Source organism: Entelurus aequoreus, linkage group LG05 (genome assembly GCF_033978785.1).
Source record: "Entelurus aequoreus isolate RoL-2023_Sb linkage group LG05, RoL_Eaeq_v1.1, whole genome shotgun sequence".
NCBI classification, from domain to species: domain Eukaryota; kingdom Metazoa; phylum Chordata; class Actinopteri; order Syngnathiformes; family Syngnathidae; genus Entelurus; species Entelurus aequoreus.
Genome location: NC_084735.1, coordinates 35,522,216 through 35,550,137, shown reverse-complemented (window position 1 = coordinate 35,550,137; position 27,922 = coordinate 35,522,216). Strand labels below are relative to the sequence as shown.

Genomic DNA, 27,922 nt, shown 5'->3' with positions numbered 1-27,922 from the left:
ATGGACGAAAATATATTCCCAAGTGGTAAAATAATGCCATGATAACTTCAAAATAAAGACAATTGAGATTGTTTTCTTAGTTTATTTTGGCCAAAAACAGAACAAACACATGAAAATGTACAAATCACAAAAATTTTGACAAAACACTTCAAGTTAGTTGAAAATTCTGAGGAAAAAATTGGTGCAGTTTCAAAAACACAATGATGAACACAATGAACTTCGACTTTGTCTCAATGTATCTACAAAGCTATCAAACTTTAGGTCACAGACTATCTGGGATTGAACTAAATAAATTATAATGAAATAAAAACTATTTTAGGTATCAAAATACCTTATTTGTCATTTCCACATATTAATCCTGTGCTAACTCAACAAACCAAAAGAAAAGGAGGTAGAAAGTATTCAAAACATTATTTTTTTTTGCTTTCTAACATATAAAAATGGTCTTGTTCTAGGTGGCTAGCAATGCAGCTAATGGGAGCAATCAATTCTACCTCTAAATCACTTTCAAAATGCATTAAAACAATCTGTCAACAATACTTCAATTACCTACGTAACCTGTATCATAACCAAGCTGTAGAGACACATTGTTATGGGAGACCCACTGCATTCTGTCAGTAAGCTAGGAGTTAAACCAGGAAAAGGCTAAGTCTGACATACCAGTACGTGTTTTGATACATGCTAATAGAATGTTATGATCGACGGTATCGAAAGCAGCGCTGAGATCAAATAGCAACAACACTGATGACGCATCAGTATCCACATAAAGTCCTCAGCTGAGTAGGTGGAGCTACTGGGAGGAGTCCCTTGTTGGGTTAGCGATGCAACTGTATTGAACAAATATTTAGGAACGTTTTTATTGAGGCGGATGAGATTTGAGTAGTAATTAGTTTTAGCTAAGTTAAGTGCATGTTTCTAAGTTATTAAGCCATCACTCCATGCTTGATGGAAAACCTCAAGTTTAGTCGCACATCATTTGCGTTCCAGCTTTCTACATGACAGTTTAGAGCTCTGGTTTCTTCTGTAAACCAGGGGATACGCCTTTTAGGGGCCTTTTTTTAGCTTTAGCGGTGCTATGCTATCAACGGCGTTGCGCAGGGCATCGTTAAAGTCGTTAGTGAGGTTATCGATAGAGCCTACATAATTTGAGAATGGTGCCAATACCGAGGGCAGTAGGCCAGCAATAGTCGTAGTTGTGCCAGTATTAATGTTGCGACTGCTAAACCAAGGGTAGTAGCTTGTTGACAATGAGTCAGAACTCCAAATTTTATAGGGTAGTGATCGGATATTATTTTAGTGTACGGGAGTACCATAACTTTGGAGGTGGTTGACAAGGACTACATCTATCGTATTACCGTTGCGATGCGTGTGTTAATTTAATATTTGTGTAAGACCACAGCTATCAATTATAGTCTGGAGCGCCACGCATGGAGGGTCTGACGGGGTATTATTTTGGATATTAAAATCCCCCATTATAATCATATTATCTGCGTGCGTCACTAGATCAGCAACAAACTCTGAAAATTCACTGATAAAGTCCGAATAGGGCCCAGCGGGGCGGTAGATAACAGCCAGATGGAGAGGTAGCGGTGTGACAGACCTCATAGTGGGCACCTCAAATGATTTATATTTATTACTTAGGTTAGGGCTGAGGTTAAGATTTTCATTGGATATTAGTGCGACCTCTCCACCCCTGTAAAGGGGATGAGCAATATGTGCACTCGTATAGTTAGGAGGAGATGCCTCGTTAAGTGGAAAAAAATCAACTGGTTTTAGCCAAGTCTCAGGTAAAGATTATTGTCTCTAATGACCTCATCTTTAAAATCGTAAAAAAAAAAAAAAAAAAAAGACGTGCGTTATGTCTCTCATAATGATTGTGAACGATAGGCAAAATTCCAAAAATAGTGCAGTTCCACTTTAAGAGAAAACTGGTTTTGTTTAATAAAATTCTACCCAAACATTTAATAAAGTCAAATACAAATAAGACAACGAGAGAAGTATCCCACACTTCTCTTTTCTAAAGTAAATCTGTACGGCAGATGAAACACGCTCATAAAATCTGAAGTGAATTCAATTATATAGTGCTTTTCTCTAGAGACTAAAAGCGCTTTACAAAGTGAAACTCATTATCTACATCTTTACGTTACATTTAAACCAGTGTGGGTGGCACTGGGAGCAGGTGGGTAAAGCGTCTTGCCCAAGGATACAAAAGCAGCGACTAGGATGGCAGAAGCGGGGAACGTACCTGAAACCCTCAAGTTGCTGATACGGCTGCACTACCAACTGAGCCACGCCGCCTCAAATATGATAATCGTACCAAAGTATTTTTTCAAATTTGACTGCTCTGTAAAAAAGTCAGTAGAGAAAATACTTGCAGCTCAGTTGCCAGAATTTTCCTGTAAAAATAAAACCCGTACCGATTTTTCATTGAATTACTTCGCAGTATGTAAAAACAGCAACCTTAGCTTTATGGTAAAAAATTGGAAGCTGATTTGCTCGAATTTTACCGTAAAAATAACAGTGGTGCCATTTTTTTACAGTAATTTACTGTAAACTTTTGACCAAGGAAATTTAAGTGTTTTTTTTTTAATCAGGCGCCCTCGTAGGCATCTTCAGGTCCTTTTTGTATCTAATGGGGGTCCAGCAGGCAGTTTAATAACTGTACTCACTTGACATCCATCCATCGCAGCCGGTCATCCTGAAAGCAGAGTATGCAAACATGCTAATATTAGTATGCTAACGGTTTATGTTAGCATTTTAACACATTTTGTACGTTTACACCTAGGAATCATGGATTTTGTTACTAAGAGGTCATTTGCTAGTATGTTAACTGTTACTTTGTTAGCATGCATACTAGCATGTCAGCTAATTTTATGTTTAAGTTTAAACCTAAAAAATAGACTTTGTTTGTAGTTCCAAGTGGGTGTGTGTACTAAAAGCAGCTAGGACTATATTACAGCTAAACCAGGTTACCAGAATAAACTGGAGGAGGCTCTAGCTTTGTAAATTTATTACACATAGAAACAAGGCATTTCGTAGTTAAAATGCTATAGTTTTAGCTTTCAATTAAAACCAGTATTATTATAAAATACTTAAATAGAATAATAACACAAATGTTTCAACACTAAAAAAACACACACACTGCAAATATACACTGTAAAATAAAACAAGCCTATAAATAACAGCACCGGATAATTGAATTAAAATGCCAAGTGACTAAGTTTAAAAGGGTTAGTAAAACGTTTTATGTTTAATAAATACAACAGTTAAAATAGTGGGATAAAAAACACTTGACAGTTTAAGATGGTGCACAGTAAAACAATCCTACGAAAAACAAACATCACAAGTTAGGAAGATAATCAACCAAAACCTAATGGTTACAAAAATTTAAATGACAAATACCTTGGCCAGTGTCAATTATTAAACGACCTGTACTCTTGTCCACTGCAACATCCTTTACTAAAAGTGACACAAGATGATGTTAGTCTAAAGCAGATCACTTTAAAGTGCAGGTGCCAACTTACATTTGCATCAAATATAGCTGAATGTGCATCGAAGCTTAGAGGTTTTGGCGTCCCATGCGCTGCAGTCAAGCCTTGATTTAAAACGGAAGTTGTCAGACAGACCTTGCATCACCACACACAGCTAACCCTGAACTCTGACTGGCAGGTTCCTAAAGCCCTTCTTATTACATACGTGCTACCTTGCAAGTATGCTCACGGTTCCCATAATAGCTAATTTTGGGCGTTTACACCTAAAATTATTTCTTTCTTTTCACAGTGTTGAGCATACTTGTCAACCTTGAGACCTCCGAATTCGGGAGATGGGGGGAAGGGGGGGCGTGGTTGCGGGGGCGTGGTTGGGGGCGGGGTTGAGCCCTTTCCCTTCCATTTTGAGCTTTTCTGGATGAAATTAAACTCTATTTTCAATCATTTTGGAACTTGCAAGCATATTTCTACTTCTTACTCGTCGTCGCCATGTCTCTTCTTCGTTCTTCTGCTTCGTCTTCTTCTTGTTGTGTGTGCAGTTGTGCACTGAGCTCCAAAAGCCGTAGATATTATTGTAGCGTCCCGGAAGAGTTAGTGCTGCAAGGGATTCCGGGTATTTGTTCTGTTGAGTTTATGTTGTGTTACGGTGCGGATGTTCTCTCGAAATGTGTTTGTCATTCTTATTTGGTGTGGGTTCACAGTGTGGCGCATATTAGTAACAGTGTTAAAGTTGTGTATACGGCACCGTCAGTGTGACATGTATGGCTGTTGACCAAGTATGCCTTGCGTTATCAATAAACCAGTTAAAAGATCATACAACGTGTCAGCATTTCTTGACATCTTCGAGTAAAGACCATTGTTAAACCCGTCCAACGCTACATTATTATGTAACTGGGCCGGTACGCTGTTTGTATGGAGGAAAAGCGGACGCCTGGACAGCATGCGGCTGTTAAGGGGTGAACGTTTCAGGTGAGAGAGGACGTTAAAGGGAGTGCGTTTAAGGCACGCCCCCAATATAATTGTCCGGGTGTAAATCGGGAGAAATTCGGGAGAATGGTTGCCCCGGGAGATTTTCGGTAGGGGCTCTGAAATTCGGGAGTCTCCCGGGAAAATCGGGAGGGTTGGCAAGTATGGTGTTGAGAGCGCTGCTCGGGAAGCCTGCATGAGCCGCCGGGTTGCAACGACTTATTTGCCGCCTCTCTGTGGCCCCCAGCACTGTTAAGCTTGGATCTCCAACAGAAGACCTGAAGGCCGTCCACTGTACAGGGCTTTATTTTTTTGCCTAAAGTAACTTTTTAGCCCATCAGCAGTTCAGCTTATTCATTGTACGCATTTTCCGATGGCATTTCAGGTCGGCATCAGCATTTTCTCCAGAAATGTTCACATGTAGTTACATGTGGATTCAAGATTAAATGATTTGCGTGTGTAGTGAAAACAGAAAATATAGTTCAGTGGTTCTCAAACTTTTTTTTTTTATACCAAGTACCACCTTAGAAAACACTTGGCTCTCCAAGTACCGTCATACTATAGTGACCAACATTAAAATAGTAGTAAGCCTAAGTAGTCATTAAAAACAAGGCAGATATTTTATTAACGTGCATATTTAATATTTTTGGTCACTGCAACATTACACACAGTTTGACTGCTAACACTTGATTCTTTGGCGTACCACTTGATGGCGCCCGTGTACCACCAGCGGTAAACGTACCACAGTTTGAGAATCCCTGGTCTACATAACATGTAATGGTGGTTCTTTGGTCAAATTTTTGCCTAGATTAGGTTTTACTGGCCATCTTCAAACTGCTTTCTGACCGTCTTTTCAGGATGCATTGTTTTGTGAGCGGTCTTATCTACGTGCCTCAACTTCTCCCCGTCAGCCATGTTGTAGTTTTTATCGCTTCCCTATTGAGCCTACCACCAGTGTTGGGACTAACGCGTTACAAACGCGTTACTGTAACGCCGTTATTTTCGGCGGTAACGAGTAGTCTAACGCGTTAATTTTTATATTCAGTAACTCAGTTACCGTTACTACATGATACGTTACTGCGTTATTTTTTATATAGTATCGACTAGAAAATGAGAAGATATGAGAGTTTTATTGGAGAGTTGCAGTGTCGTCCTTCTGATTCCTCTGTCACAAGAGGCGCGCCGCATGCTGTGTGTGTGTGTGTGTGTGTGTTTGTATGTGTGTGTGTGTGTGTGTGTGGGGTGGGGGGGCGTGTCTGTGTTTACTAACAAGACATCATGGCGAAGCCGAGTTTCTTCAGATGGAGATATTCTCACTACTTTTCTTTTGTCGAACACAAAGAAAATAACATTTTAGTTAAATGTAAGTTGTCTACTGCACAAAACAGCAATTAAAATCTGCTGAAACAGCTACAAAAGCAACATGTTTCGACGAAGCTAGTAAAGAGAGACACAGACTCCGATGCCACTTCACCACCACCTAAGGATTTTAACGGAGGGACTGCTAGCCAGGACAACATTGATAGAGCCATTGCAGCGTGTGTGCTAGAAGACATGCAGGCTATTTCTACAGTGGAGTCACCCGCTTTCAGGCAGCTAATTAGCATGATAGTGGGCGTCAAACGGAAAATGTCACGAAAACATTTTCCAAGTTCCTGGACACAGTGGACAGTGAGTACATAAACATGGAAACAATGCTAAAGAAGACACTCCAAACTCTGCCTCGGCTCATCATTCAGCACTGAAGGTACACACACTCTGTCAATTCTCTTATATACTCTTTCATTCTAGACTTCTAGAGTGTTTGATTATCACATCACTCTAAATATATAGACTATAAAGTTCACAAACATAAAGAGGGATCCTAGCGGGCCAGGCCAATCTTTCCTTTTCTCTAAACTAAAACTGGGGAAATGCGTAGAGTGCTCTGGGCTTCACTGAAGACATGATTTTATTTCACAATTCCTTGAGAGAGAAAAAACGCCTGGTTAGGCGTGTGTATAGCAGTATGTGTGCGGTATATATTGACATGACATATAATCATGTCATGTGTGCCTTCCTTGGGTGAAGCCAGGTTTACAGCTATGTTGTGACATGTTGTTATTATGCGGTTTGTTACTTATGTATGTTATGTTGCAGCTATTTAAAATAGTTTTGTCAATTTGTTCTGGCCCATAATAAATTGGCCCTTTGAAAAATATCTTGGTCTTTGTGTGTTGTATGTAGACCACATTGCTTAGCAGAGTTCAGTGATGCAAATGCATGTCAAATTGATCAACAGATTATATTATTCTCCAGTGCAATAACAATACTGAAGTGAAGGCTAAAAGGGCATTAATGGGAGCCTTAAAAAATATTTTAAAAAAGTAACTTAAGTTACTTTTCACAGTAACACATTACTTTTTGGTGTAAGTAACTGAGTTAGTAACTGAGTTAATTTTGAAATAAAGTAACTAGTAACTGTAACTAGTTACTGGTTTTCAGTAACCAACCCAACACTACCTACCACAGTTTGAGAATCACTGATATAAGTTGTAGGGATGGAACGATAGAAAATATTTTATTTTGCATTTCAAACAAATGTCATGCATTGACTGTATATGATAAATGATAAGATTGGTGCTGATACGAGTATATATACTAGTGGAGAGTCCAAATGACCCCTCTCCTCTACTTGGATGCACTTCAAAAGTGATTAAAGGTGTTATCCAGCGCAGCCTTCTATGACTGGCTTGAAGTTCCAGTGAGAACACTCCAGGAATTCCATAAGGCAACTCTGTCTCTGATTGGCCGCAGACGTGAGCCAATAGACACAAAAAGGACTGCATGTCCTATGAACTCACAGCCAACATACATTGAATCAGGATTAAGTAGAAGAATGACAACACGTGATGACTGCAAATGACTACATGTTAAAATGTTTTCCTATTTTTTCCTCTGTGCTTCAAGAGCCCATCCCAGCCAGCCGTGACGCTGCAAAGTGAAGATCAACAAGAGCTAAAGTATCTTGCCTGTGTTCTGTGTGCGTGTCCCACACTGGTAAACATGAGCCTCACATAACAGGTGGGCTCAGCCCGTCACGCTGCCTTGAGGTCATGTGCAGAAAGGTGGCCATAAATTGAGCCTCTTGGCGACGAGACAAGCAGTGAGCAGGCAGCAAGAGATGAGGGCAGTGGAAGGAACGCCTCAAGGATCCGCTCTACACATTGCTGCTTGGGGATTATTACACTTCAGTGGACTATAACAGAGGTAAACTTTTACACTTCTGTATGTGAAGCAACTATACAGCACTTTAATGCTTGTAGTACTGTGCCAGAATATTACATGATTGTTGTCTAAAGTATTTGATTGGACAATGAAAGGCAATGCATGAAATATGTCAATGTATCAGGTATCAAACTATTTGAATGTGGTTCCCATTGCCACTTTCATTTTGTCATGTATAATTCAATAATATAATCAAATAATCATGAATAATATTTATTACAATTATAAATACAATACTCATTATGTTGTGATATGACCTGATGTTTTTATTTATACATGAGAAAACATTATTATCAATATAAATATTAAAATGATTGATAGTCAATAATATAGTATAATAATATTGATAAAAAAAATAAGTATGTTTATTATAATTAAAAAATATTCTAATATTAATATGTATTGTCTTTAAGGAGATTTGTATTTGTTTATAAACCAGTCCGTATTATAATGATCATGAAGTATTTATGATTGATTATATACTATAATAGTATTCATGAATATTAAATATTTTATTTATTATAATCATAATTATTACAATACTAATATCTATTACTACAGTATGTTGTGATGGGATGTCTGTCTTTAAGGTGCTTTTTTAAACGTATACTGTATATGCACCCACATAATTATATAGTATAATGATGGATATAAATAATAAATATATTATAAATATAACACTAATATTTATTATTGTGTTGTGATGGGATATCTATCTATAAAGTATTTATTTGTATTTTGACATGAACCCATATTATAACTATTGTAATTATTGATGGTTGATTATATAGTACGACAATTGTTATGAATAATACACATGATATTTATAACAATTACAAATCTAATACTAATATTTAGATTTAAAATAAAAATTAAATGTATTTTAACTAAATAAAGTTATTATAATTACTCTGGAGTAATGATTTGATTTTAATAATCTTCGTTATATTGTAATTTATCCTGGCTAAATTGGGCCACTCAGCATAATTTTATTTGATAAAACCATACTATTGTTACCTTTTGCATGTATTTCCAATTTGGTCATTGATGAGCCTATAATGTTAAAAACCGATTGGCTGGAATAAATAATATGGTTTCAATACCATACAGCAGCGGTTTTCAACTGTTAACAACTTCCAACAATTCTCCAAGTAAAGTTTATAAAACACAATTTGTAATATTTCAAGAATGCTTAGTCTTTGGGATTCGTTAAGCAGAGAAAAAATATATAGTACATATTCATATAATACGAATACTGCTTTGCCCCGACACAGTATTTGCAAAGTACTGCCATATAGTGAGACTTAAGTTTAAAATGAAGGGGAAAAGCTGGTAAATAGTAAGCTGAGTATATAAGGTCAATTAAGAGCATTTTTCTGTGTTACAATGTAGGTGCAAAAATGGCCGTCGTCATGAAAGCCAAAGACGTGATGCCTTCAGCGACTGTGAAGTTCTTTGGTGCTGGCACTGCCGCATGCATCGCTGACCTCATCACCTTCCCACTGGACACGGCCAAAGTGCGACTCCAGGTATAGGACGATATACAACTATGATGGTTGACGTGGAGTTGGATTTTGCTGTGAATGTTTGTGCTTATGTTGCCTTCAGGTTCAGGGAGAGAGTCAGAAATCGGATGGTGGCAATGCGAAGAAATACCGCGGCGTGTTTGGCACCATCAGCACTATGGTGCGCACTGAAGGGCCCAGGAGTCTTTACAACGGCCTGGTGGCAGGGCTGCAGAGGCAGATGAGCTTCGCCTCGGTACGAATCGGCCTTTACGACTCCATGAAGCAGTTCTACACCCGCGGCACAGAAAGTGAGTACGATCATCGTCCAGCGAAACGGCGACTTTGATCGTGACAATTGGATGTGTCGTGAAAAAAGGTTCTGGGATCGTAATCCGGCTCATGGCGGGATGCACCACCGGCGCCATGGCTGTGGCCTTTGCTCAACCGACAGACGTGGTGAAAGTACGCTTTCAAGCCCAGGCTCGCCTGTCTGACGGCGGGAGAAGATATAACGGCACTCTGGACGCCTACAAGACCATTGCCCGGGACGAGGGCGTTCGGGGGCTCTGGAAAGGTACGAGGATTACATAACATTTAAATCTACTCAGACGTGCTGTAACGCTCCTCTTGCGTTCATGCAGGCTGCATGCCCAACATAACTCGCAACGCCATCGTTAACTGTTCGGAGCTGGTGACCTATGACATCATCAAGGAGCTCATCCTGAAGTACAACTTGATGTCAGGTGAGCAAAAGGCAAAAGACTCTGAAACTGAACATTACATAACACATCCTGTATATTAAATTAATAATAAAATAAAAAAGTTAACTAATGTGATTAATCACAAAAGAAAACCGCATTAATCATGTTTATACGCAAATTAATCATGCAATGTACTTGTACTGTACATGCTCCTTTACCTTAACTGCTTTAACTCAGTGCAAAGATGAATGAAGACACTTTGAAAATGTTTTACTTCAAAATACATGTAATGCATTCAAGTAACACATAAAAAAGTCCTGTATGACATTCTGACAAAAAAATTGCATTCGTGTCCAAATCATTGCTTCAATTAAAGTGTATTTTCCAAAATGTGCTAGCTTGATGCTAATCTACATTGGCTTTGCCATATACATGCTACTGATTAGCCTTAGCGATTCTACATTGCTATATTAATACCTCCAAATTTGGTAATAAAAACTACGCTAAGATGCACGTTACAATCAAACAGCTGGTGTGTAATAAGTACAATACTTATAGTATAAACACTGTAACATAAGACATAAGACTTTACCATGAATTGATTTGCTTGGACCCCAACTTAAGCAAGTTGAAAAACTTATTCGGGTGTTACCACTTAGTGGTCAATTGTACGGAATATGAACTATATTGTGCAATCTACTAATACAAGTTTCAATCATTCAAAAATAGACTGGCACATTCAACTTCATGGCAAAGACTATTTCCTGGCTAAGGCAACCCGCCGTAGTCTATTCACTACTGCCATCTAACGCCTTGGAATTGCAACTGCATGCAAAATCTACCATATAATACTTGCAAATGAGACTCAGAAATGTAATAAGAAAACAACATAACAGGACAGCACAGTTATCATAATTAGCTCATTTTTAAATTTTACCTAGATATTTTTTTTCAAACAATTAACACCTATTAAGACACAAAAAAATACCAGAAATTGGGACCTTATCAGTTCAAATGTGAAAGGTACCGGTCCCTATCCAGCCATGTGTGGACAAAGGTTGGACACCACCGCTCTAGTATATGCTATATTCAAATGATAACAGATGTGTTTGTTTAATCGCTATTGTTCCTTTGCAGACAACCTGCCGTGTCATTTCACGGCTGCCTTCGGTGCAGGCTTCTGTACCACAGTGGTGGCGTCGCCTGTGGACGTGGTTAAAACGCGCTTCATGAATTCAGGCACCAACCAGTACAGCAGCGCCATCAACTGTGCGGTCACCATGCTGAAGAATGAAGGACCCCCAGCCTTCTATAAAGGGTGTGTTGTCCTCACGTCATCAACAAATAGCATCGGCCTACTGTACACTTCTTTCTAATGTTTGATCATGTTCCCTTTCTCAGGTTTATGCCTTCTTTCCTGCGACTGGGCTCCTGGAACATTGTCATGTTTGTGACCTACGAACAAATCAAACGAGGCATGACCAAGTATTGGGAGTCACCGTTTTGACCAAAACAGCGTTTGGCGTAGAGAAGTTGAAACTTTCCACAATGGTGGATCATCACGGTCATTAGCACCAGTCACAGGAGGCCGCAGGGAGCACCTCAGATGCCTTTCTTGTTGTCAAAGCTCAGGTAGACGCAAGACGAACTTGCCATAATTAAACTGACATTTGTCAAAAGAGGAAGTGAAGCGATTTCCTGCGTGGACTTCAGACCTCTTTGGATTTTAGGAGCGCATGTGGAAGAGTACCAAAATATGAGGATCAAAATGTGGTGTTAGATTTGTATTTTTACAAGATTAAAGTCAAAGGATCCTGTGGAAATGTTGTATAATAATGTTATGTTTTTAAGCACACACTGAGCCTTTACTGCAATGTGCCAGTTTTGTTGAGTTTACAGTCCGTTGTAGGGTATGTAATGAATACTAGGATTTGCTGCAAATCGATAATTTTGTTCGTGCGGAGCGACTCCAGGCCTGCAGACTTAACACACACACAGACATGCACACAGACCCCCACCACACGCCTTTGTCACTGCTTATCTCCTTGTGGTGTGAAGGTGGACGGAGCAGCGCCAGAGGCCCGAACCGGATGCCCACCCGAAGAAGTCCTGTGTTTTCTGTGTGTCATTACGTGTTTTATTTGTGCTATTGTAGCTAGAGCTGTTTTTACTAGCCCCAAACTGAGCCCCCCGCACCTTCATAGAAGATTGTCTGGAATCTACTTTCTTTTTACTCACCTCCTGTTTACCTTTCCCCACCTATTACGGGGCGCCGCCTTCGTGGCGACCACAATGTTCCTGTTCTGTATACCCTGTATGATGTATGTGTGATCCTGAACGGGTTTGTAATAAAAAAAAAAAAATGTTGTTGTACTTTTTAAGTGCGATGACAATAAAGTTCCATCCAATACATGAATACACAACATTAGGTACACATTCCCTTTGGTTACCAATTTATGACACATTTCACAGTTTAGCATGATGTAGTGCAGTTGCCAACCATTGCAAATTACAATCACAAGGATCGAACCTAAGTATGTTTTTTTTAATGGGACGTTCCACCGAATCAGTGGCATTTGCTTGGTTGTAGCTCTCAAATTAAATGGGAATTTCGGTCTTTCCGACTCTAAATTTCATAGTACACATAAAGTGAATTAGTGAATTATATTGATATAGCGCTTTTCTCTAGTGACTCAAAGCGCTTTACATAGTGAAACCCAATATCTAAGTTACATTTAAACCAGTGTGGGTGGCACTGGGAGCAGGTGGGTAAAGTGTCTTTCCCAAGGACACAACGGCAGTGACTAGGATGGCAGAAGCTGGGATCGAACCTGGAACCCTCAAGATGCTGGCACGGCCACTCTACCAACCGAGCTATACCGCCCCGTATATTGAACTACAGTGGTACCTCAACTTGAGAGTGTTTTGAGATAAGAGTTATGCCTCAGGTAATTGCTATGTTTTAAGTTGCAAGCACAAATTTGAGTAACGAGAATCCAGGCCATTAGTTGGCGTATCAAATGTCACAGTGAACCCCGTGAGATCCACCCAAAACATCTGGGGCCTCAAGTGTTAAGACCTGCATGGATTTCCTACTAAAAATGGGCTTATGTTCAAATCCAGAAAACGCCCACATTTTTTTTTTTAGATTTATGAAAGTGTGCACACATACTAATCCAAGCACATTTCTTTGTTACACTCCCATCAATTTGGAATTAATCAGAGATGTCTGTGTGCCTGGGCCCCTTATAAATACGCAAATCAAATTGAAATTAGCCATTTGCTTCAGATTTGGACACTCTGTCCAATCACAATTCAACACTGAGCAGTAGGCGAAGCTTCTGTCTCGTGTTTCAAGCGAACGAAAAAGGGTTGAGATTGTGAGCCTGCCAAAGCTGTGTGCTCCGAAACCCGCACACAGGCTGAAATTTTAAAAAATGGTTGACATCAGGAAGAAGGTGAAGATGGATGTGTGTAGCCAAAACAGATGATGTGACAGGCGATAAAGTTGTGCTGCACCTCGTTTGAAAAGATAGTCGCTGCAATGATATGTAAAACTTTAAAGAGGTAGGTGACTCTGATTACCCCAATATAAATATAACTTGTAGGGTTGTAACAATATTGTAGATATCGCGCTAATGCGGTTTCAAAGTCTTCACAATAATGACGTAACGCGTGACGGTATCAAACAAAACCCTGGTGTGTAGTTTTTTTCTGTCGCTTAGGCGTTGGCCGGGTCTGAAAATAAACTACATCTCCCAGAATCCTCTGCGCAGGTGAGAGGCGTGGATTGCCGTACGCAGGAAGTGAAGTGTGTTCGTAGTATATAAGAGGAATTGTTTTTTTAGGACATTTCCAGAAAAAAAATCATCAAAATCCATCCACAACTGTTTGAGTTATGCTGCTAACAAACACACAAACAAACCCTGGCGGAAACCTAACCTCTTTGGCGGAGGTACGAATGTCTGCGTTCTGCAAAGCAAAGCGCGCCACTTTCGTCTTGAGCGTTTCCAGGGCGATACAGCCAGCCGGTCACGTCGCACAGCACTGAGGGATATCACCCTAAAAAAATGTCAACCGCGGGATATACGAGTAAACTGAAAATCTACATGATATAAGCGGGGTTGGGTACACCCTGGCTAAGTTCCCACCCTATAAATCGTCTCCCAGAAAAAAGATTTAAAGCTAGCTGAGCCAAACATCCGTTTGTGACGTATCTACATGATTAAAAGTTAAATTGTTAGTTAACTTTTCTGGGAAATAACATTTTCCAATCTGATATAAACATGTCCACTGTGGACGACACTCCTTGTCAGAAAGTAAAAGTTGAGTGAACATTATTTATTGTGTTACACTGGACGTTTACATTGTCACTTTGCCATCATATTGCAGTCTGCGCGTATCTCTTATGTGTGACTGCCATCTACTGGTCACACTTATCATTTCACCATGTACCAAATAAAATAGCTTCCGGGTCGGTAAGCACAACCAAAATGATTCCCTAAATTAGGCGATAAGGTGCGCTGTCGAGTTTTGAGAACATGAAATGAATTTAAGTGCGCATTATAGTCCGAGAAATACGGTACTACTGTACTCAAAATGTATATTTTTGTAAAGGATCCATCTGGCAAAAATGACTCATTGGAGTAACAGGACTGAAATGAACAGGAGTGAGAATCGCAGAATCAGCAAATACATCTATACAATTATAACCACATGGCTTTTCTGCTTATGGCGTGTTGACACTAAGCACATAACAGTGATTTAACAAACAAATATAAGTTTTATTAATAATACCAATAATTCACTTTGGCAGCCAGTCTGTCCCTCAGCAAGTTTTCAAACACACACTCTCTTTTAGGTTTGTCATGGTCCGTTCTCTATAGAAGCTGTGGCAGCAAACTGCACAGATAGTTACTTCAGTCAGAACATAGTACTCTTTAAAAGACAGTACAGTCAGGACATTAGGGCTCTCCTGCACGAAAACAAACATATATTTTTCGAGGATGGCATTATACACACTGTCACATAGATACTATTTACAAAACAATGTTTATTATACTTTCCTAATATTTGGGTTACACTGTATAGCTAGATGAGAGGGGCACATTACATAATATTATGAGCAGTTGGTCTGCCTGGAGGAATGTCACAAGTCAGATGTTTGCTAAAAACAAATGTGGTTATGACATGTGTTGAAAAGATGCTTTGCCAAGAGAGATGTAGTGCTAAATGCGCAAACGAAAAAGATACAGAAGCAGGAAGAATGTTTGATGTATGGCACATATGGGTTTGATTTTGTGTACAGTGTGTGGTGTTCTTGTGTTTTTAGCATGACTCAGCAGTCTGCGTTATCTACACGTCTTAAAACATGTGTGCTAATGTCTGTCCGCCTCTCTTCAGCTGCTGTTTGCTTGAGACAAAGAAAGCAAATATGCTAAATGCAGAGAAGCAGCACAATCCAATAACTTACCCACGTTCATCTTCGTAGACCTGTCATGTTGATAAAAAACTTCAGACGTCATCAAATTTTAAAGAGTAGCGCTTGTTTGATGAGATCCTTCCTCTCAGGAGAGAGACGCTCAGGAAACTGTATGCCAAAAGTGAGGATGAGGTTTCCTCTCTGGGAAGGATTCTGGGAAAGTGGCATCCCCTCTCCAGTCACCACTTTTTGGTAAGTGAAGCTGTGACAAACGTATCAGAGAGAAGGAACGACATCCTTCAAACATAATAACACTAAAACCTTTTTGCAAATCAGTATGAGCAGTAAAACTATGGAACAGTTGGAGGAAGGAACATCAACATAAGCACATGGTGTTGGTATATGGAAGAAGAGTGCAGAGAACTTCAATGTCTGATATCATTTATACTGAATTCATTAACGTATTAATATTGAAGAAATGGTGTCTGATGTTGTGTATCCTGAATTTATTATGCAGTGTTTCTGTCAATCTGTACTTGTTTTACTGTCCTTCCTCTGTTACTGAACAAACTATCACAATGCTTTGTACTTGTTCATGAGCACATGGTAATACTGTATGTACACACAGGAAGTAAAGCAGCTAACTCTGCTTCTTCCTACTCCTCTTCGGAAATGGTAATTTTGTAAACATCTGCTCTTCTTTGATTCTGTTCAGCATATTTAAATATTTGATGTACTTACTGTACGATGTCGTTGATGGGAACGTTGAGTAGTCGGCCATCGAGTGTTTCCACATTGACAGAACAGCCTGTCAATGCCTGTAAGTAGGAAAGAGAGGAGGGTTTCTGCCCGAGTTTTTTCATACATTACAGATATTCATCTTTATCGAGGGTGTCATCATAACTCACCATTGCGAGAGAGATTTGGGCCTTATAAATCAGGTCATTGTTTTGTCTTATAAACAGAGGGTGACTCTTCTGGCGCACAATGAACACGATATCTGCAGGGATCTTGCCTGGACCCTAAACGTTATAATAATAATAATGATTATTAAGGTGTGTCTAGATGTGGCTAGTTAATATATTACTGGGATTGATGGTTAAAAAAAGGCAAAATAGAAATAAGTGAAAAATTCATAATTTTGTACTTTATTTTGCAAGTCCAGTTAATGTTTTTATTTTTTTCCACAGCAATCATTCAGACAAAGTCAATCAATCAATCAATCAAAATGTATTTATATAGCCATTAATCACAAGTGTCTCAAAGGGCTGCACAAGTCACAACGACATCCTCGGCTAAGATCCCACATCAGGGCAAGAAAAAAAACTCAACCCAATGGGCGTAATGAGAAACCTTGGAGGGGAGCGCAGACCGGTGCAATGGATGCCGAGTGGATACGGTTAATAATGTGAGTTATTATAAAGTAAACATCAGATACATTGATAACATAAAATAATGGGTGTATAATGGGAACCTATGCCACATATTTTCTATTGTAGCCATTTTTATTTATATACATTTTTATTTTTTTAGTATTATTTTTATTGCAGTATGTATGTTTTGCTGTGTCGTCATTTTGAGATCATCCGTCATTCAAAAACAAATTAACTTTTCCAGTCACATGTTCAAACTTGCTTATTTTTGCTTTAGGAAGTTTATTTAGTTGAAATTTTACTTTTATTTAGTTTTCTTACGCAGCACAGATTTACACTTTTTTGACCGTTAGGAATGTTAAAATTATCATTAAAACATTGCCAGTACAGCTAATAAATATAATGAAGGTAAGTGTCATTTTTAATTAATTCTCATTTCATTATTTTCATTATTATTATTCAATTTAATTCCTGTGGATTTGTTTATTCAAACAATTTGGAAGCTGATCAGCATGTTTGAGTTTTCAGTGTAAATTGAGTAATATTAGAGTGACGAGCCACCCGCTAGATATCACTTATTCACATCTTTACATTGTATTACACTGCAGGCATCGAAATGAATAATCATGTTATTTAAGAAAAATAGGACGTGATGACTGACATAATTGTACGCCTCTTTTAAAAAACAAGTCTCTCACCTGATCCCCTTCTTTAGAAAAAATAATCCTTGTGCCTTCTTTCCATCCAGGTTTGACATCTATTGATAAAATCTTATCCTTAATACCAGAAGTGTAGCCATCATCATTCATAACCTGCACAATTAAATCAGAATACATGTATTTATTATTATTTTTTACATATGTGTATCTTCGGACCATGTGCAAGGAGGACTTACCCTACGTGATATTTTGATTTTTTTGGTACAACCATGAAAGAGGTCATCCAGGGACAAATGGAGATCCCTCTCAATTGGGGGGTCTTGGGTCTTTACCTCTTCTGGCAGGAGGCCCCCCAGCAGCAGTGGGGCATCATTTGTATAGAAGTCTGACAAATGGCAAGGCATTATAAAGATGACCAACATCTACACACTACCATTCTCATTGTCGTACCTGCAAATGGGTTGTCGCTGCCGAAAAACTGTCGGAAGGTTTTGTCAGGGTTTCCGTGGTAGACATATTTAGACGACCAAGCTCCGCCGCTCCCAAACTCGTAAGGGATTCCACCTTTGAGACCTTCCACTCCAAACTTGTCATAGGTTGCCCTTTTGCGAGCTGTCACAACATTGCAAGCGTAAATAAACACTGATCAGAAATGACATACACTCCATTTTTGATTGACACCCTTGTATACCAGTTGATGGCGCTATCTGCAGCTATGATTCCATCACAGGATGCTGACTCATCATTCACTCACTACTCTCCAGCACTGGAAGATGCTTTGCCAAGAGAGATGTAGTGGATACTGTGTACTATTTCTAAATGTGTACAACTGAATGTATGATGTGTGGAATAAGTGTAAGACGCATATTACGGAGTTTAGAGCATGGGTATCAAACTCCTTTTCAGTAAGGGCCACGTCGCAGTTATGGCTGCGCTCAAAGGGCCGCTTATAACAGAGAATAAAATATGAATATAATGTATAGAGATTTGCCTCATGATATTATTACACAATTGCCAATGCATGTAATTATTATATATACTTTTAAGTATTGTACTCTGTAAACAAAAACATGTAGACTGGCAGCTCAGTTGCCAGAATTTTATCATAGAATTTGCTGTTGTTTTTTGACAGAATATTACTGTAAATAGAAAATTGGCAACACTGTTTTTTAACGATAAAATTCTGGCTACAGAGCTGACAGTTTTTTATCGTAAAATCGGTGGTTGTTTTTGCGGTGTAGTACTGTAAATGGAAAAATGGTGCCATGTTTTTTTTTTAAACAGTAAGATCCTGGCGACTGAGCAGTCAGTTGTTTTGTTTTTTCTTGTTTTTTTTTTTTACCGTAAAATCTATTGTCTTTTTTACAATTTACAATTGAATGGATAACTTGCTTTGAAATCATTAGTCAATCAGATATTTATTTTCATTTTAACAAAAAAAGTTTGTAATGTATGATAATATAATATTTGTTACATTGTAGGAAACACAAAACTAATAGTTCACTATTATTCCATATTAGAACTAATTTCCAACATAAATTCCTTTAAATGTAACTCCAAATGAACAGATTAGATTAGATTTATACATAAATCAAGCAGATATTTGAGTATTTTTATTTTAGGAAGAAAAATGTTTGTAATGCATTATAATATATTTGGGACATTATTCGATAATATTGAATAAAAATATAATCAATTGCATGCAGTACATGTATTTTTAAGTACTTTATTAACGCACATTAGTTCCAGGCTTTTGCGGGCCACATAAAATGATGTGGTGGGCTAGGTCCGGCCGCAGGGGCTTACACTTGTGGTTTAAGGATAAAAAATGGGCATTTTTGGGAGCTTCTTATAAAAGTGGCCATTCATTACATTTTTTATCAGAATGCAACCCCTGAAAATAACAGGCAGCTACTGTACTTTGTAAACACTGTACACAGTAAAAAAAAAAATTAAAAAGGCAGAAGATTTATATTGGCAGCTCAGTCACTGGAATTTTACAGTAAAATTAACAGTGGTCCTGTTTTACAATTTATAGTAATACACTGTAAAAACAACAGTAGATTTTACAAGAAGAAAAAATAGCAGCTCAGTCACCTGAATTTGATCATACAAAACCCAAAACTAGTGAAGTTGGCTCTTTGTGTAAATCATAAATAAAAACAGAATACAACGATTTGCAAATCCTTTTCAACTTATATTCAATTGAATAGACTGCAAAGACAAAATACTTAACGTTCGAACTGGAAAATTTTATTTTTTGCAAATATTAGCTCATTTGGAATTTGATGCCTGCAACATGTTTCAAAAAAGCTGGCACAAGTGGCAAAAAAGACTGAGAAAGTTGAGGAATGCTCATCAAACACTTATTTGGAACATCCCACAGGTGAACAGGCTAATTGGGAACAGGTGGGTGCCATGATTGGGTATAAAAGCAGCTTCCATGAAATGCTCAGTCATTCACAAACAAGGATGGGGCGAGGGTCACCACTTTGTGAACAAATGCGTGAACAAATTGTCGAACAGTTTAAGAACAACATTCCTCAACAAGCTATTGCAAGGAATTTAGGGATTTCACCAGGTACGGTCCGTAATATCAAAAGGTTCAGAGAATCCGGAAAAATCACTGCACGTAAGAGATGATAATAACGGACCTTCGATCCTTCAAACAATACTGCATCAAAAAGCGATATCAGTGTGTAAAGGATATCACCACATGGGCTCAGGAACATTTCAGAAAACCATTGTCAGTAACACCAGGTCGTCGCTACATCTGTAAGTGCAAGTTAAAACTCTACTATACAAAGCGAAAGCCATTTATCAACAACACCCAGAAAGGCCGCCGGCTTCGCTGGGCCCGAGCTCATCTAAGATGGACTGATGCAAAGTGTAAAAGTGTTCTTTGGTTTGACGAGTCCACATTTAAAAAATTTTTTGGAAACCGTGGACGTCGTGTCCTCCGGACCAAAGAGGAAAAGAACCATCCGGATTGTTATAGGCGCAAAGTTGAAAAGCCAGCATCTGTGATGGTATGGGGGTGTATTAGTGCCCAAGACATGGGTAACTTACACATCTGTAAAGGCGCCATTAATGCTGAAAGGTACATACAGGTTTTGGAGCAACATATGTTGCCATCCAAGCAATGTTACCGTGGACGCCCCTGCTTATTTCAGCAAGACAATGCCAAGCCACATTCTGCACGTGTTACAACAGCGTGGCTTCATAGTAAAAGAGTGTGGGTACTAGACTGGCCTGCCTGTAGTCCAGACCTGTCTCCCATTGAAAATGTGTGGTGCATTATGAAGCCTAAAATACGACAATGGAGACTGTTGAACAATTTAAGCTGTACATCAAGCAAGAATGGGAAAGAATTCCACCTGAAAAGCTTCAAAAATGTGTCTCCTCAGTTCCCAAACGTTTACTGAGTGTTGTTAAAAGGAAAGGCCATGTAACACAGTGGTAAAAATGCCCCTGTGCTAACTTTTTTGCAATGTGTTGCTGCCATTAAAATTTAAGTTATTATTTCCAAAAAAAAATTATGTTTCTCAGTTTGAACATCAAATATCTTGTCTTTGCAGTCTATTCAATTGAATATAAGTTGAAAAGTACTTACAAATCATTGTATTCTGTTTTTATTTACGATTTACACAACGTGCCAACTTCACTGGTTTTGTGTTTTGTAAAACAATGATCAATTTACATTAATTCGGTATAAAATTTACCGTAAATTTACCGCTTTTATGAGTGGGACCATTTTGGATGCCAAATAATTTTAGTTGGAAAGTCATTGATCAAAATAATAATGATGATGGCGTTAATGTTATGAACAATTGACCGATTTTTAATGTTCCAATTAATTTTACGTCAAATATTCCACTTAAAAAATGGGGTTAAATATTGCTTATTTTGTATTTTTGCCATAAAAACAGGGTTTTCGCAAAAAAGGGCATAAAACTAACAAACACAAAAAACTTTATAAAGACAGGTTGACCTGAAGTTGATCTACAACTAAGTGTTAAAAAAAATAATATCGGACCTTTTTATGACCAAGACCCTTCAGGGTCCCCAGAACCAAACTTGAGGAAAGCTATATATATATATATATATATATATATATATATATATATAAATATATATATATATATATAAATATATATATATATATATATATATATAAATATATATATATATATAAATATATATATATATATATATATAAATATATATATATATATATATATATATAAATATATATATATATATATATATATATATATATATATATATATATATATATATATATATATATATATATATATATATATATATATATATATATATATATATATATAAATATTGTGTTGGTTGTGAAAATGAAATATATCAAAATAGCCTCTTTACGTATTGTATTTGTCAGTAGGTGGCCCTCCGTGGAAAAAACTATATGGACACCCGTGTCCTAATGCATATATATATATATATATATATATATAAATATATATATATATATATATATATATATATATATATATATATATATATAAATATTGTGTTGGTTGTGAAAATGAAATATATCAAAATAGCCTCTTTACGTATTGTATTTGTCAGTAGGTGGCCCTCCGTGGAAAAAACTATATGGACACCCGTGTCCTAATGCATACCAAACATCCATCCATCCATTTTCTACCGCTTGTCCCTTTCGGGGTCGCGGGGGGTGCTGCATGGAGCCCTATCTCAGCTGCACACGGGCGGAAGGCGGGGTACACCCTGGACAAGTCGCCACCTCATCGCAGGGCCAACACAGATAGACAGACAACATTCACACTCACATTCACACACTAGGGCCAATTTAGTGTTGCCAATCAACCTATCCCCAGGTGCATGTCTTTGGAGGTGGGAGGAAGCCGGAGTCCCCGGAGGGAACCCACGCAGTCACGGGGAGAACATGCAAACTCCACACAGAAAGACCCCGATTCCAAACAATTAATGTAAATACACAAGATTAAAGTTGCTCTATACCAGGGGTCACCAACGCGGTGCCCGCGGGCACCAGGTCGCCCGCGGGCACCAGGTCGCCCCTAAGGACCAGATGAGTCGCCCGCGGGCTCTGTTCTAAAAAAAAAAATAAAAAAAATAAAAAATAAAAAAAAAAATATATATATATATTTTTTAATTTTTTAAAATTAAATCTACATAGAAAAAACACAAGATACACTTTCAATCAGTGCATCAACCCAAACAACCTCCCCCATGCACACTCATCCACACCCACTCACACAAAAGGGGTTATTTCTTTCTGCTACCAATATTCTGGTTCCCACAACATAGACAACACATCTGCAAGGGACACTGTCCCTGAAGCACACATGATTGTATAGGCTGCTAGTCCACTAACATTTTCATTAATTACTATTTTTTATGTAATTATTTTTATATTGTTTTACTTTCTTTTTTATCCAAGAAAATGTTTTTTATTTATTTATCTTATTTTATTTTATTTTTAAAAAAAGGGCCTTATCTTCAACAGACCAGGTTGTCAATGAAATTAGATTTGTTTAAAGAGTTTTTTAAACCAGGCCCAGTCCAGATAATGTCCAAGTCGGACTCAGCAACACACACCTTCATTCATGTACACTCAAATTACGGAACACAACAACAGATATCATATAATCTATAAACATAATTATACTTTCAAAATAAGCCTTTGAGGACTTCTCATCTTTTTTTTAATGTTTTTTGGCATCATTATCGTTTTCAACCATGTAACTTTCTAAAGTTAGAAAATACTGAATAAATGTTTTAAAGAAAGTAATACAAAGTGAATATCTGTTTTTGGCCTTAAAAATAAACATTTTACTGAGTACTATAATTAAATTGACTAAATCATGATTGTCAATTAACTCTCCTAAAATAACAGAAACCACATTAAGCTTCATAAACAAACCAATCCTTAAACACATTTTTTCAACTTCCACCCAAAACAAAGACACAATATGACAATACCAAAACAAATGCAGGGTGGATTCAGACTCCTGACAACAAAATCGGCAATCATCTGACTCTGTCATATTCCATAATTTTAACATTTTCCCTGTGGGTAAGAAGTTATAAATAATTTTAATTTGAAAATAACGATTTTGCACATCGATAGTGGTTTTATAGATTAGTTTGAATATGGCATCCCGTGGCAACGGGCAGTCAAAAAAGTCCTCCCATTTTCCATTTGTGTTGTATGAGGCAGCCTTCAAACATTTCTTTATTAAATAAAAATTAAATATTTTTCTATTTATTTTAGTTCCTTTTTGCCAACTAGAATTTCTTATTAGAGGTTTACAAACTAATAATTTAGTAGTTCCATAATTAATTATTTGTTTCCATCTTTTCCCAATTACTCCAGTTAGTTGATAAAATGAAAAGCTTGAGCAAGCATCACCATACATAGCTCTAAATTCACCATACTTCATAATTTTACCATTCTCATTGATAATATCATTGACAAAAATGATTCCTCTTTCAAACATATTTTTCCAAAAGAAAGGCTTTCCATCTATTATAATATTAGAGTTCATCCATATTAACTGCTGCAAAATATTGTCTCTTTTTTCTGGCACATAAAATTGAAAACACCACTATGAGTGGATTGTTTCCTTTATGAACCCCGCCATGTTTCCCAGCAGACTCTCTGGGAGGGGATCACTTGGAAAAAAGGATACAATTTCTTTTGATACAGTACATGTTTTTTGTCCAACAGGACATTTGTGTACCACTCAATGTTTAAATACATATTTGGAACAATTGATGCTTTTAAAGACAGACACATAGCTTCAAGGTTGAGAAGTTTCAGGCCCCCATATTCATACTCTTTGTACAAAACCTTTCTTTTAATCTTTTCTGGTTTGCCGTTCCAGACAAAACCGAAGACCCTCCGCTCATAAATCTTAAAAAAGTTTTGTGATGGAGCTGGTAATGACAAAAACAAATAAATAAATTGAGGAATAATTAACGAGTTGGCAATAGACATTTTACCATACAAGGTTAGGGATTTCCCTTTCCATAATTGCATAATTTTGTCCAGCTTTCTTAGTCGATTATCATAATTTACTGAGCCTAGATCTTCCACATTTTCTGGGACAACAACACCAAGTATGTTAACTGGTCCATCTGTCCACAAAACAGGCACTTTGCATTCCATTCGAAAGGACGTTCCCTTTAGATTTCCGATCCTTAACATTTTACATTTATCATAATTAAGCTTAAGGCCAGATTGCTGTGAAAATATGTCCAAAAGATTAAGAAGGTTCCGCAAACAATGAGGAAAAATCTTATCTTTGTGAATCAGCCTTTTCTGACATGAACTTCATCAAGAACAAACACAGAACACGCCTCACTGATGCACATCTGCAAGACTCACTCAGAGTTGCAGTGTCAAGTTACACACCAGAGTACAACACACTAGTTAACAGGATGCAATGCCAGGCTTCCCACTAACTGACAAAGAAACAGATAACAGATTTGGTGTCCAGTTCAAAGTGTGACATGATTTAAAAATTTGAGAGTTTACTTTTGTATTTTACATGAGTTATTATTTGTACAAACATGGTACAAAGTAATTCATGATTTGTTAAAAAATGTTAGTGGCTAGCTAGTTAAAATGGGATATTGTGATTTCACAAGACTGTCTTAGAAGTGATCATTTGAAAATGTTCAATTTGAAAAATGTGCACTTAGAGAAAATATAAAAATAAAGTGTTGCATATTGATATTTATCTGTTTCTATATATATTTATTGTGAGAAATCATTAAGATGATCAGTGTTTCCACAGAGATAAATATCATTAATTATTAATAATAACAGAGTTAAAGGTAAATTGAGCAAATTGGCTACTTCTGGCAATTTATTTAAGTGTGTATCTAACTGGTAGCCCTTCGCATTAATCAGTACCCAAGAAGTAGCCCTTGGTTTCAAAAAGGTTGGTGACCCCTGCTCTATACCTTGTGGAGAACTTTTACATTTTCATGAAGCTTTGTAAAAAACAAAAACAAAACAAAACTGTTACTGATACCTTCTCCCAGCGTCATTACGTGTTCAGTATTTGAGCTCATTGCTAATATAATAACATTTAATATTGACTGTCCTGCGGTAACCAGGTGTTCTGATGAGACGTGCCTCAACATCGACTTGTGCATGCCCTTACTACTGCGCATGCGTAACACTTTAACCGGTTTTTAATGTGTGGATTTTACCTGGCTATCTATCTAATGTACGATAAGGCTATAAACGTTGATTTTCGATACCTTCTTATCGATATAACATAATAAATCGTATATTAAATAGTTTGATAAGTTGGCCCTGCGATGAGGTGGCGACTTGTCCAGGGTGTACCCCGCCTTCCGCCCGAATGCAGCTGAGATAGGCTCCAGCACCCCCCGCGACCCCAAAAAGGGACAAGCGGTAGAAAATGGATGGATGGATGGATGGAAGTTAATAAACCAATATAGCTTTTAATGTCAATTTAAATATCCTTCCGGGTAGCACATTAAAACAGGTCTCTAGAACGCGTTGTAGTCCTTGCTGTACACATGCGCAGTGAGTGGAGGGCACAACGGGAAGACACTGTATAAAGCCAAAAGACGATCATAACGCTATATGCGTTGCTTTTCGATATCTTCTCATCGATATCATAACATAGTAAATCGTATATTAAATCGTTTGATGGGTTAATAAACCAATATAGCTTAAAATGTACTCTAAAAGTCAACTTAAATATCCTTCCGGTTAGAACATTAAAAAACAGGTCTCGTTGTACACATGCGCAGTGGAGGGCACAACACCGGAAGAGACTGTATATGGCCAAAAGACGATACGATCAACATAAAAATGTGCTTACGGTCACTCAAAACGTCGTAGGCTTCCCCCAGTAGGTAATATATCTCAGCACTTTCTGGTTCTTTGTTGCTGCTCGGATGAAACTTGAGTGCAAGGCGTCGATACCTAGAGAAAAAGTATTCAGCTACGTGACAATAAAGCCATCTGTGATTGGTCCATCGTAAAAGTGGTGGTGCTTGGTACACTTACGCCTTTTTAATGTCTGCGTCTGTAGCATTCCGGTTTATTTCAAGCCTCTCGTAGTATTCGCTGCACATGTTTTTTTTCTAGCGAAAATTAACCAATAAATGAATACAATAAAGCTTAGTTAAGTATATTTTTATCCACACGTGACGAGGATTTGCGTGAAATCAAAAAAATAAATCCCAAAGTATTTTAGCAGTCCAAGTCTTTAATCCGGTAAACATATAAATACGGATGATGGTCGTGGAATACCATAGGGATAGATAACCTGAGAGTTCTTTTGAAGCGAAGGATGGCTGGCGTTATCCACCCGACGTAAGTCCGTTCAGTAAATTTTACAAAATATTTGTAAATTTCGTCTTCAATGATCAATTAATCGCATGAATAACATGACAAAACTTCATTGGCAATGGGTTCAAAGCGTAGTAACACGCTTACGAACACCAACAATTAACTTCTTCCAAAACAGTAGAAGTGTTTACATCAGTTGCTAGGAGACGCCAGCTGAGGGGAGGAGTTAAGGGACAGTCAACCAAGGGTAGAGGCGGAACTATATCGGTCGGGTACACATAAAAAACGTAAAAAATTGCTATAATCCAAAAAATTTACAGTGATGCAGTCCAGCAGCAATTTAGCAACACAGTAATATTATTGTATACAAGATAGTCAGATTACTTCTAGACCTCCACCCCAGATCACACCTCACTAACCACGTTAAACCCAGATTCCGAACTAACAAAGGTCTTAACTCATTCTCTTTCTATGCCACATCAATGTGGAATGCGCTCCCAACAGGTATAAAAGAAAGGGCATCTCTATCCTCCTTCAAAACCGCAATAAAAGTTCACCTCCAGGCAGCTACAACCCTAAACTAACACCCTCCCCGGATTGCTAATAATCAAATGCAGATACTTTTTCTCATGCCTTCTGATCTCTCTCTCTCTACTTCCACTACTTGATGTCCAAATCCTAACCCCCCCCCCACACTCCTGGTTGTAAATAATGTAAATAATTCAATGTGATTATCTTCTGTGATGACTGTATTATGATGATAGTATATATGATAGTATATATCTGTATCATGAATCAATTTAAGTGGACCCCGACTTAAACAAGTTGAAAAACTTATTCGGGTGTTACCATTTAGTGGTCAATTGTACGGAATATGTACTTCACTGTGCAACCTACTAATAAAAGTCTCAATCAAATCAATCAATCAATCACTCCTACCAACTTCTCCAAAGTGGGCTGGCTCAGGGTGGAGGACAGAGTAAAACAACTTGCACTGAGCCTAGTCTATAAAATCTGCTACACCTCCCTGATACCGAAGTACATGTCAAACTACTTCCTTAACGTAAATGACCGCCATAACCACAACTCCAGAGGTAGCTCCACTAACCAAGTTAAACCCAGATTCTGATCTAACAAAGGTCTTAACTCATTCTCTTTCTATGCCACATCAATATGG

The 27,922-nt window shown here is 37.8% G+C and overlaps 2 protein-coding genes across 5 annotated transcripts; one reads left to right on the top strand and one right to left on the bottom strand.

Moving 5' to 3' along the window:
• Nucleotides 1-96: 96 nt before the first annotated feature.
• dnajb13 (DnaJ heat shock protein family (Hsp40) member B13) lies at nucleotides 97-27,049 on the bottom strand. Of its 4 annotated transcripts, XR_009826249.1 has the most exons (11): nucleotides 26,461-27,049; nucleotides 26,273-26,376; nucleotides 17,835-17,996; nucleotides 17,621-17,769; nucleotides 17,424-17,537; nucleotides 16,261-16,374; nucleotides 16,094-16,170; nucleotides 15,404-15,614; nucleotides 3,525-3,595; nucleotides 3,403-3,459; nucleotides 97-2,698 (listed from the first exon to the last, which is right to left on the bottom strand). XR_009826249.1 is itself a non-coding variant. In XM_062047967.1 (8 exons), exons 1-8 carry the CDS (start codon nucleotides 26,526-26,528, stop codon nucleotides 15,455-15,457), a joined length of 948 nt encoding a protein of 315 aa, XP_061903951.1. In that variant the 5' UTR covers nucleotides 26,529-27,049; the 3' UTR covers nucleotides 14,748-15,454. The 4 variants fall into 4 exon arrangements, 1 of the variants encoding a protein (XP_061903951.1); XR_009826251.1 differs by lacking the exon at nucleotides 16,261-16,374; XR_009826250.1 differs by lacking the exons at nucleotides 3,403-3,459; nucleotides 3,525-3,595.
• Nucleotides 7,155-12,265, top strand: LOC133649728 (dicarboxylate carrier SLC25A8-like). The gene is made up of 7 exons (XM_062046384.1): nucleotides 7,155-7,703; nucleotides 9,114-9,250; nucleotides 9,330-9,537; nucleotides 9,606-9,803; nucleotides 9,871-9,972; nucleotides 11,068-11,248; nucleotides 11,332-12,265. Exons 2-7 carry the CDS (start codon nucleotides 9,122-9,124, stop codon nucleotides 11,435-11,437), a joined length of 924 nt encoding a protein of 307 aa, XP_061902368.1. The 5' UTR covers nucleotides 7,155-7,703; nucleotides 9,114-9,121; the 3' UTR covers nucleotides 11,438-12,265.
• Nucleotides 27,050-27,922: the final 873 nt, after the last annotated feature.

Coding starts and splice junctions, on each gene's coding strand:
- LOC133649728 (XM_062046384.1), top strand. CDS start 9,122: ATGGCCGTCGTCATGAAAGCCAAAGACGTGATGCCTTCAGCGACTGTG. Junction 9,251..9,329: donor CGGCCAAAGTGCGACTCCAG/GTATAGGACGAT, acceptor TGTTGCCTTCAG/GTTCAGGGAGAGAGTCAGAA. Junction 9,973..11,067: donor GAAGTACAACTTGATGTCAG/GTGAGCAAAAGG, acceptor GTTCCTTTGCAG/ACAACCTGCCGTGTCATTTC.
- dnajb13 (XM_062047967.1), bottom strand. CDS start 26,528: ATGTGCAGCGAATACTACGAGAGGCTTGAAATAAACCGGAATGCTACA. Junction 26,377..26,460: donor GACGCAGACATTAAAAAGGC/GTAAGTGTACCA, acceptor CTTTTTCTCTAG/GTATCGACGCCTTGCACTCA. Junction 16,171..16,260: donor CCCAAATCTCTCTCGCAATG/GTGAGTTATGAT, acceptor TCCTACTTACAG/GCATTGACAGGCTGTTCTGT.